We start from the raw sequence: 11,178 nt of genomic DNA, 5'->3' as shown, positions 1-11,178 counted from the left end.
AGAGATATTGGTCTGTAATTTTCTTTTTTTGTGTGTTGTCTTTGCCTGGTTTTAGTATCAGGGTTATGCTGGCTTCACAGAATGAATTCGGAAGTGTAGCTTCCTTTTCTATGTTCTGAAGTAGTTTGAGTAGTACTGGTATAAGCTCTTCTCTGAATGTTTGGTAGAATTCTCCAGTGAAGCCATCTACGCCAGGGCTTTTTTGTTGTTGTTGTTGTTGGGATTATAAATATTTTTATATGCAACCATCTGTATCTATGTTAAGTTAAATATTATTTCAAACTGATGTCTCTAACTCTAATCCATTACCGTATGGACCATTCAGCCTCCTCTTTGCCTATTGGTAAACTATGTATATACAAGAAACCAAAACCCATTGCCATCAAGTCGATTCCAACTCATAGCGATCCTATAGGACAGATTAGAACTGCCCTGTAGGGTTTCCAAGGAGCAGCTGTTGTATTCAAACTGCTGACCTTTTGTGTTAGCAGTCAAACTCTTAACCACTTTGCCACCAGGGCCCCGATATATACTCTGTGTGTGTGTGTGTGTGTGTGTGTGTGTGTGTGTATATGTATGTATATATATATATAGAGAGAGAGAGAGAGAGAGAGACACTTAGATACCTAGGAATGCCACTACAAAATACCACAAAATGATTGGTTTAAAGAATGGGAATTTATGATCTCACAGTTGCAGAGGCTAGAAGTCTGTATCAGAGCGTCAGCCCTGTTGACATCTTCTGCAGGTTCTGAGAGGAACTGCTCCATGTCCCTCTCCTAGCTTCTAGTGGCTGCTAGCAATCCTTAGCGTTCTTTTGCCACTCACAGATGTATTTTCACATGATGCCTTGCTCCTGCATGTGACTCTGTTTCTGTCATTCCCTTTTATAAGACACTACCCAGAAGGGATTAGGATTAGGATCTACCCTACTCCAATATGACCTCATTTTATTTAACTGATAAGCATAAAAAAAACCTATTTCCAAACAAGGTCATATTCACAGGTACAGGGGTTAGGACTTCAACATATCTTTTTTGGGGACAAAATTCAATCCATAACACACATACACACACACGCACACACACACACACACACACACATATATATATAACCTGTTGCTGTCGAGTCAATTCTGACTCATGGCGACTGTATAGGACAGAGTAGAACTGCACCACAGCATTTTCAAGGCTGTAATCTTTATGGAAGCAGATTGCCACATCTTTCTCCCACTGAGCCATTGGTGAATTCAAACTGCTGACCTTTTGACCTTTCAGTTAGCAGCTGAGCAGCTGAGTGCTTAACCACTGGGCCACCAGGGCTCCATTACATATATTTATATAGCTACATCTATATATATATATATGTATGTGTATGTGTATATATACATATATAAAACAAAACATTTGCCATTTCAACATATTTACATGTACAGTTCATTGGTTATGTTTATTACTTTGTGCAACCATTACCGCAATCTGTTTCCAAATTTTTTCATCACCTTTAACAGAAGCTCAGTGCCCCCGAGCAATAACTCCCCCTTTCTCCCTCTCCCCCCAACCCCCCGTAACCACTAATAAACTTTGGTTCTCCTTTTTAGTGACTAGATATTATCCTAATGGAAGCGCCTTCAGGTGCTTAACCGTTCCCCTACTGTTAGCCATTTGAGTTGTTTCCAGTTGTTTGCTGTAACAGATAATGTTGCTTTGAACATCTTTGAACATGTAACTTTTGACTCTAGAAGTAGAGTGCTGCATCAAAAGGAGTGAACATTTTTAAGGCCTTTGATACATTTGGCCAAATTGCCATTCCAAAAGGCTGCATCACTTGTGCATCCTCACAAGGAGGGTGCAAGAGTACTCTCCAGCCATCTCAGAGCATAATCCACTCATTTAATCTTAGCTAAGTAGATGGGGGCCCAGGGAAACAGAGTTAGGGCATGATTTCTTACTAGGGGCAATGGGAATGGGCAGGGGAAGGGCCAAGGATCAAGCTCCCATCCATTTAATTGTTAAGTAGCATGGCTGACTCATCCTGGTTACAAGTTATAAGTCCAGCATTTCAGGAAGCCCCTCAGTCCCAGGCAGGCAGAGAGCTGGTTAGTCACCCTATCAAAGGAGGAAACAAGCTTAAGCCCCAGCACCACCTCCAAAGTTTTATTTATCACCTAGGTTCAGTTTTGAGCTTGTGTCCAAAACTCAGTTTTCAAGGTGCACCTTTATACTATCAGAGGAAGCGTCCTAGAGCACAGCCTAAGAGAAGTGTCAGGCTTATGACCAGCTAAGCTGCCTCAGCTTCCCGAGTATACTCTGTGCTTGCTTCAGTCTGTGCCTCTCCAGAGAGTTTGATCTCAGTGGCATTGAAGCAATGAGCTGCCTGCCAGTCTTAAAAATGATGAGAACGCCCATATAAATAGCCACAATGAATTACAAGTGAGCACAGATGCCCCGAGTCTGGTGTGAGTCCTGCTGCTAAACTGAAAAGGAAGGGGGTTCAGGGTCCTTGGACCTTACTGGCAGTACCCAGTTCCTGAGCCTCCAACCCCTCTGGGGTCTGTGCTCATAAAGTCTGGACCAACCAACAAAACTGGCATTGGCTTAGGCTGATTTAACCTCAACCACAAAGGAAGTTAGATTTGCTGAGGAAAAATGGACACTCTGAAAAACATCCCATCATTTTCTAAATATTCAAATTAGCTACTAGGCTTTTCCCTTGTTTCTCCACGTGTTTGGATGAGTGATTTAATTCAAGGGGCTGACATGGTTCTTCAACTTGGAGAACCCTACCTGTCTTCAAGGGAAGCCCAGTTTCAGTGGGGCAAATTCCATGCATTGTTTGCCTTTGACTGCTAGAATTCCATGAATTCATAGCTGGGCTAGGCTGGAATAGTCTTCCCACAATAAGTCACACTGTAGGGGCTTTTCACTGAGGGTCCCAGTAAGGGAAGCTGGAAAGGGTACAGTGCTGTGTCTTGGGCCAGTGTACAGTGCAGGCAGGAAGGAGCCTTCCCTGGTGTGAGATTACAGCCTCTCCAGGAATCTTTTATTAGGCTTTTTTCCTTTATGGTGTCTTTGTGCCTCCACAGGACAGCATTTCTGATGAAATGGAAGATAAGTGGTCAGAGCAGAAGGCAGAATGGGAAAAGGATGAGAAGATGGAGCGGGAAAAGATCCTGCTACAGCAAAGTGAGTATAATTCTGGCTTTTGCTGATAGGTGCATCAAAACCTGCCGTTATGCTGGGCCTCGACTTGAAGAAAATGGCCTTGGATTAACTGAGGGTAGTGGGACCATGAGGCTGGACTCCTGGATGGAAGGTGCCTGGAGTTTTCAAGAAAGCTAAGTGACAACAAGGGTGGGGTCTTTTATGGAGTTCAGCCAATTGAGGGTCTAAGCCGGCACCTTCTCAAACTCAGTCGTTCCAAGTTTTCACTCATGGGCTGAAACAAGTGTGGGGACATTGGTAGGCATGTAGGCTTGTTATCTGGATATAGGTGACCCCGAAGTTCTAGGAGTTTCTGAATTAGAATTTTAAATATTCAGATGTTGGCCAGGGTGGGGGCAAATAAAATCCATTATACCGGGAGCCTCTATACTGCCACATCCCTCCAAAGGGAGCCATGTTTGATATATATTTTAATATTTCTAACGCTTAACACTGAGCTTTATAAATAGAAAAAGGAGAGAGGAATGTATAGAGATTCTGCTTCCTGATCTAGGAGATTAGCTGAGATAGGAGTGGGGTCTCTATCTACAAACCTATTCCATATCCTACCCCAACCCCATTCATATCAGAGATTTAGTTGGTTTTAACAAATTGCTCGTTTAAATGTAGATACTCACTGGGAAAGTGAATCCTCATGGCCATTCACATCATAGTGGGGACCCAGGACTGTTAGAAGGTAGCATGAAGACCCTGGATGCAAAGTTGGGGAATGGAATGTGAGAACTGTTCATATCTTAGGCTTTCCCTAGGATCCTGGTGCAGCGTAACCCATGCCATCGCCCAGACTTCCAACTATTCATACTACAGTCATCACAAGTTGTCAAATTCTAAGTTGTTACAACCAGTTTAGAAAGACCAGACTTCAGCTGCTCATAATATAGCTTAGTCTATTCTTAGGGTGTCAGGACAGAGCCTCCCTAGCCATTCTCAGAACCATGACCCTGAAGAAGAGATTCATGTTAGCCCCTCACTCCTCCTTCCTTCTGCTTAGTACTTGGGCTCTGCTAGCAGGTTTCCCTGCCCAGAAAAACAGTTTAAGCTCAGTGCTAAGTACAGAATGAATTTTATTATTAGAAAAGTTATGTTAGCCAAGGGCTTTATTTTAAAATAAGGATATCCAAGACGCGTAGTGTTTACTTTAGCATAGGGAATGGATAAAATAATAAGCAGCAGATACAAAATAAACTACACAAAAAAGAACCAGAGATGTTTGAGCCAAATCCATATGGCTAATGGGATTGAGGACAACCATCATGATCATGTTACTCTCAAGCATCTTCAGGTGAGTGTCAGAGGCCAAACACTGGGCTGAAAGGACCTTGAATTTGACCTTGTCTGGAATTTCTTTTCATATATTCTGGGTTTCTCTCTGCACGTGCTTTTCCCACGTGTACATATATGTACTTTCATCTCACCTCTACAGAGCGTAGGATAACAAAAAAGTTGGAGTTAGAGTCAGAAGAAGAAAAGAGGAAAATAAGTCAATCCTACAGTGTTGTCTTTGAGAGTTTCAATCAAGAAAAGGAGGTAAATCTGCTTTGGGCTGAGTTTGATGGTTGAATGGGTAGTCTGGGGGAGTCCCCAAGTGTGCCTCTTTAAGTAGGCAATATTATTGTTTTTATTGGCATATTCTGTCTCTCCCAGCTTTCCTGAAAATTTATGCAAATAGACTGACAGTCGTGCTGTCTGTTAGCTAGACAGTCTTCCCACAGGGTTATTGGAATGAAAATTGTAATGGACAGGAAATAACAGAATATTAAACATATACCAGTAAAACCAGTTACCACTGAGTCAATTCCAACTCATGGCAACCCCGTGTGTGTCAGAGTAGTACTGTGCATCATAGGGTTTTCAGTGGCTGCTTTTTCAGAAGTAGCTTGCCAGGCCTTTCTTCCAAGGCATCTCTGGGTGGACTCCAACCTACAACCTTTAGGTTGGCAGCTGAACGCATTAACTGCTTGCACCACCCAGGGACTTCTATCAGAGGCATTGGTGGTTCAGTGGTAGAATTCTCATCTTTCATTCAGGAGATACAGGTTTGATTCCCAGAAAATGCACCTCATGCACAGCTACCACCCATCTGTCATTGGAGGCTTATGGGTTGCTATGATGCTGAACAGGTTTCAGTGGAATTTCCAGATAAAGATGGACTAGAAAGAAAGGCATAGCAGTCTACTTCTGAAAATCAGCCATTGAAAATCCTACGGATCACAACTATCTGACCTCACTGTGCATGGGGTCACCATGAGTTGGGGGCCAACTCTACAACAGCTAACAACAGCTTAACATATACAGAACCTGAAATTCCCTATTCAGCCAAAATCCCAGTCACTGAATGTTCTTCTCATCCTTGACTGTAACTGTGGTGGTGCACAACTCTTAGTAAATAAGAGTAGCTACTAAATAAAAGTTAGAAGTGGGTGAGGGTTAACTATCCCCGTTAGCCATTTCCCCACAACCTTGGTACTGATACCAGCTTATAATGAAAGCAGATCTCAGACTGAATTCTACCAAAATTTTACCATCCATGTGGATATTAATAACCAAACATGTATTAACAAGCAGGCCGCAAACAGTTCATACAACCAGCTCTCTGACCTTTTGGGTACATGAAAGTTCGCTGAAGATAGATACAATGGTATTACAGAGGCAAGATTCTATAACCATTATATAACTGTTATGTACAGCCTCAGGCAACCAGAGTTCCTCCTAAGCAATTGCTAACCTTTTCCAAATAATATTATTTTTTTAGGAGTTCTTGAAACAACATAAACTTGACACTTTGAAATTAGAAGAGCTGGCGAAGACCAAAGAGGTAAGCTTTTCCATTTTTCCTATGGAATTGATATCTTACAAATACCTCAGTAAAATCATATACTCTCAGTAAAATGGGATCTGTGATATTTTTACCAAAACCAATAAAAAATGGAAAACCTAAAGCTGAGTTTTCTGGATCTAATAAGTCAAAAAGGGTTTTAAAACTGTCTGTAAAACAAAACCGTTGGTATCTTTTTAGAGCCAGATCTGAACAAATATACAGCAGCATACTGTGTGATTTTCAATGTCTAACACCTTGCATTTTTAGTAAGGCACAAACTACAAAAGGGTCTTGAATTGTAAAATGCCAGGTTCTTCCCTTTGAGCTCTGAAAAGTACAGTATTTCCCCATACAGAACTCTATCTCCAGACCTCTCCTTGAAACTCTGTGCCTCAGAAATAACAGCTTCCTCAAAGGAATCTGTTCTGGGACAAATTATGGTGCTTCCTTGTGGAAGGGCAAACAGACTAAGATGTTCTATAAGATAAAGGAATGGGCTTTGGAGCCAGGTAGACCAATTTATTATATTAACTATTTTAGTGGGCATGTCTACTAGTTCTATCATTTGTATCATTTCTGGGTCTATTTCTATTGATTGATTTTTCTCTCCATTTATGGTCATATTTTCCTGTTTGTTTGCATGCCTGGTAATTTTTTATTGGATGCCAGACATTATGAATTTTACCTTGTTAGATGCTGAGTATTTTTGTATTCCTTTAAATATTCTTGATTTTTGTCCTGGGATACAGTTAAGTTACTTAGAAACAGGAAAAGCCTTGCTTTTAGGCTTCCTTAGGTGGAATTAAAGCAGCCTATAATCTAGGGGGAGCCCTGGTGGCACAGTGGTTAAGAGCTTGGCTGCTAACCAAAAGGTCAGCAGTTCGAATCCACCAGCTGCTCCTTGGAAACCCTATGGGGCAGTTCTACTTTGTCCTAGAGGATCACTGTGAGTCGGAATCAACTTGACGGCAACAGGTTTGGTTTTTTTTGGTTTATAATCTAGGGATAATTTTTCCTCAACTACTGAGGTAGTATTGTTCTGAATACTCTACTTACTCAATACCCTGTGTATTAGAAGGTTTTCTCACCTTTATCATAGGTTTCCAGGGGAACAGAACAGAAAGTTAACCCAATATCTACTTTGTCCATAGAGAAGGAAAAAAGGTTTTATTAACTCTGTACTCATGGCTTTAAATACTCCATTCATCATCACAAGGAATCAGACTTAATTCTCTAGATAGTGGGAAGCCACTGGAGGTTTTTGAGGAAAGAGTATCATTTAGGAAAAGAACTCTGGCAGCAATGTGGAGGAGCGTCTGAAAAGGCAAAATGAGGGGAGAAGAACTTGTTAGAAGGTTCACCTCCCATTTACACCTCAACCTGGCTTCTGCTCCCACCTCATCTGCTGAAACTGCTCTTGTTAAAATAACCAGTAACTCCCAAGTTGCCAAATTTAAGGGATACCTCACCTCACTTGACTTCAGTAGTATCAGGTGCAATTGATCACTCCTTCCTTGACATACTCACTGCTCTTGGATTTCATAGGCTTCTGTTTTTTATTTTATCTCATTGTTCACTCCTCCATCCACTCTGCTGGGTCCTCCTCTTCCATCCCCTCTGCTGGGTCCTCCTCCTCCACCTAACTTCTAAATGCTTAAATGCTTTAGCACTTGGTTATAGGCCCCCTTTCTCTTCTTTATCTCCTATTACTTCTTAGATGATTTCATCTACAGTAGTTAAGAGCTCAGCTGCTAACCAAAAGGCTGGCAGTTCAAATCCACCAATGCTCCTGGGAAACCCTATGGGGCAGTTCTACTCTGTCCTATAGGGTTGCTATGAGATGGAATTGACTCGACAGCAACGGGTTTGTTTGTTTTTTTTACTTAGATATTAATGCTATCTCCATGCTGACAACTCTAAGATTGATACCTACAGCCTAACTGTCTCCTCTGAGCTCCAGGCCATGTATGCACCTGCTCATTTTACATTTCTCTGTTGGTGACTTACCTGTTGCCATCGAGTAGATTCTAACTCATAGTGACCCTACAGAACAGAGTAGAACTGCCCCATAGAGTTTCCAAGGAGCAGCCGGTGGATTCGGCTGACCTTTTGGTTAGCATCCGAGCTTTAACCACTGTGCCACCAGGGCTTTGTTGGTGACTTACAGATACCTCAAACTTAACGTGTCAAACTCCACACACTTGATTTTCCTGAAAATCTGACCTCTCACTATTGTCAGCTCCCCGGGGATACTAACACCAACCAGCTGTTCAAGCCTCAACCTAAAAAGCCATCATTGATTTCTTTTCTTCCTCCCCCCACATCAGTTCATCAGTACCAGCAATTCCCTATAACATATTCCAAATTCATCCACTTCTGTCCAGCACTATTGCTATCTCACACTAGGCCATTATTTCTCCTTGGTCTCCTTGCCTTCCCTCTTGCCACCCTCCAACCCATTCTCCACAGAACAGCAAGTGTTATTTAAATATAAACAGATTATGACACTTCTCTGCCTAAAACTCTTCATTAGCACCCCATTGTCTTAGGTCACCAAGCCCTCCCAGGTTCATTATGACCTGGCATCTCTGTACATCCTCATCTTCACCCACTGTTCTGCTTGCTGTCTCTGTTCTAGCCACACTGGTGTTCCTTCATGTCCTCAGAAACACTGAGCTCTTTACCTTCTTAGCGTATCTGCACAATCCCCTTTTCATTCTTTAGTTTTCAGTGTAAATGTTACCTCCTTAAAGAGTCCTTCCCTGACCTATCTAATTAAGTTCCAAACTCACCCTTCCCTGTACCTCACATACTTTATCTGATGTCTTCCTCCCTGTTTTGTTTATTAGTCTTGTCACAATTTATTATTGTAATTGTTTTAATTTTCACCATCTCCCTCACTAAAATGTATGCTCCACAGCAGCAGGAATTATATACATCTTGTTCACCGTAATCCTCGTGCCTAGCGCAGTAGTGGTATTTAATAAATACTTGTTCAGTGAATCACTGTTGTAACAACCCAGGTGACCTCTGGTGAGGGCTGGCTCTGGGATAGTGACAGTGAGGCTTAAGAGGAGGGTATAGATAGGCAAGACACTGGGGTGGTAGAATTAATAGGGCGTGGTGACTGGTTGGCTGTGAGGGGTACAGGAGAAGGGGTAGTTAAATTGGATGCTTTAGATTCTAATCCAGGTGCCCTGGAGGAGGGAATAAATAGGTGGACATGGACTTGATGTCCTAAAACAATTTCTTCTTACATAGATCGTAGAGGGAGAGTTGCACGCACAAGCTATTATCCTAGAATCACTTAACACAACCCTCTACCAAACCCAGATGGAACTCCAGAAAGAGGTGAGTCCTGGCTGGAGTGGAGATGGGTGTTGGTGGGAGGGAACCCAGATGTCTATGCAACTCTGCTATATAGCGCCACCCCAGATGGCTCTGGTTTAGAAAATATAGCTCTTAAAATGTATCTGTCTTTCAGAAAGCTACAGTGATGAATCTGGAGAAAACACTCCAGACCAAGCTTGCCGAAGCCGAAGAAAAGTATAAGTACACAATACAGATCCTGACACAAGAAAACATGCAACTAAGGTATGGATGCTGCTGCTCAAAGACACTCAGCTGAGTTACCATTAGGAGGTGGGAGGGAGTGTGGATGAGGGAATAGGTAATAAAAATGAGCCCGGGTGCTCCCCAGTGATGTTAAGGAGACAGGGATGTCACTCTGCACCTGGACACAAGTTGACTAGGCTGAGGTCAGACAGTTAATATGAAGTGGAGCAGGGATGTGTGTAGACGTTTCTCCCTTGCCTGTGTCTCTGTTTTTATGCAAAACAGCACATAAGATTCATCTGCAAGTCCCAAGTTTATTTAGTTCTGTGACAGAGGGTTGTTTTGAAATCCATCTCCCCTGATAGTTTGGAGGTTTAGGGGTCAGTGGCTTACCCTTCAAGTCCCTGGGTGGCACAAATGGTTTGCACTTGACTGCTAGTCAAAAGGTTGGCAGTTCAAACCCACCCAGCAGTGCTGCGGAAGACAGGCCTGGCGATCTGCTTCTGTAAAGATTACAGCCAAGAAAACCCTGTGGAGAAGTTCTACTCTGTAACACATGGAGTCTCCACGAGTCAGAATCAACTTCACGGTAATGGGTTTGGTTTTGGTTTCGCTTACCCTTAGATGGCGCTGCATCTGGTTCCTGTGAAAATCAACTTTGGGTCGGAAATTATACTGTTCCCTGAGGATGCATCTTAAATCATTTTAAATCGATCTGGGCCAATACTTTAATAAAGGAAAGTTACTCATTGTGTTGATGTAGTGGGAAATTCCTAAAATGAGAATTTGTCATCCAAATACGATTTTCTCACTAAATTCAAAACCACTGCAAGCAAGGAGGTAGACTACCCCCTAGCGAAGAAATGAAGCCACAATTCTCTCCCCACAAATATCCTATATCCCTTTCTACCCTTTGTGTCTATAGTGATACATCTTCCCTTCCTTTACAGGCAAAAAATAATTGCCAAGAATGAAGAAATTTATGAAGGGCGATCTGGGAGATCGGCCTCTATTACTATTTATGAAGATTATTCTGACATTTTAGAAGATGGTAGTAGCTCTTGCAACAAAAAACAAGAATAATAAATAAAAAGTTGTTTTTCATAGCTGAAGACAGCAGGAATACCATCTCTACAGGCCTAGAGAAGTCCTATGAGGTTTTCTTCAGAAATGCATATGATTAGTTCTTGGGTTGCCTTGGTTCACTTCTGTCTTTTCACAACTTGCTTTCTTCTCAGTGGTTGGGAATGTTTGAGTTCTTATCTCTGTTGTGTGGTTTTTTCATGACTGTATTGTAAAAGGATGCTCTCTATACCTGGAGCTGAGCTTTCTTTGGGCATCATACTATTTTCTCTTCTGCCTTTACAGAAAGAGACAGATCTGAAGTCCTTCTTCCTATTAAACATTGACTGTATTTTGGGATGTGGCTTTTCCCCCCCTGGAGTATTTAGTTGGCAAGAAAGATAATTGATAGATTTGATTACAAAAACTTTTTCTCTCAGACATGTGCCCTGCTCTCCCACCTCTCAATCATGTTCTCTAAAGACTTGGGAGGAGTTTCTGATGATTTCTACCACCTTC

General features: G+C 42.0%; 1 protein-coding gene across 1 annotated transcript in view; it reads left to right on the top strand.

The window, feature by feature from the left end:
• FLACC1 (flagellum associated containing coiled-coil domains 1) overlaps positions 1-10,959 on the top strand; it is a 21,473-nt gene extending 10,514 nt beyond the window's left edge. Inside the window, exons 10-15 of the mRNA XM_023732991.1 lie at positions 3,086-3,185; positions 4,648-4,751; positions 5,977-6,039; positions 9,304-9,393; positions 9,527-9,636; positions 10,548-10,959. Of these exons, the coding sequence (XP_023588759.1) occupies positions 3,086-3,185; positions 4,648-4,751; positions 5,977-6,039; positions 9,304-9,393; positions 9,527-9,636; positions 10,548-10,680 (600 nt within the window). The 3' untranslated portion in view covers positions 10,681-10,959. The remainder of the gene's footprint in view (positions 1-3,085; positions 3,186-4,647; positions 4,752-5,976; positions 6,040-9,303; positions 9,394-9,526; positions 9,637-10,547) is intronic.
• Positions 10,960-11,178: the final 219 nt, after the last annotated feature.

This window comes from Trichechus manatus, unplaced genomic scaffold, assembly GCF_000243295.1.
Source record: "Trichechus manatus latirostris isolate Lorelei unplaced genomic scaffold, TriManLat1.0 scaffold00056, whole genome shotgun sequence".
Classification (NCBI taxonomy): Eukaryota; Metazoa; Chordata; class Mammalia; order Sirenia; family Trichechidae; genus Trichechus; species Trichechus manatus.
Note: the sequence above shows the minus strand (reverse complement) of the source record. Positions and strands in the feature narration are given on the sequence as shown.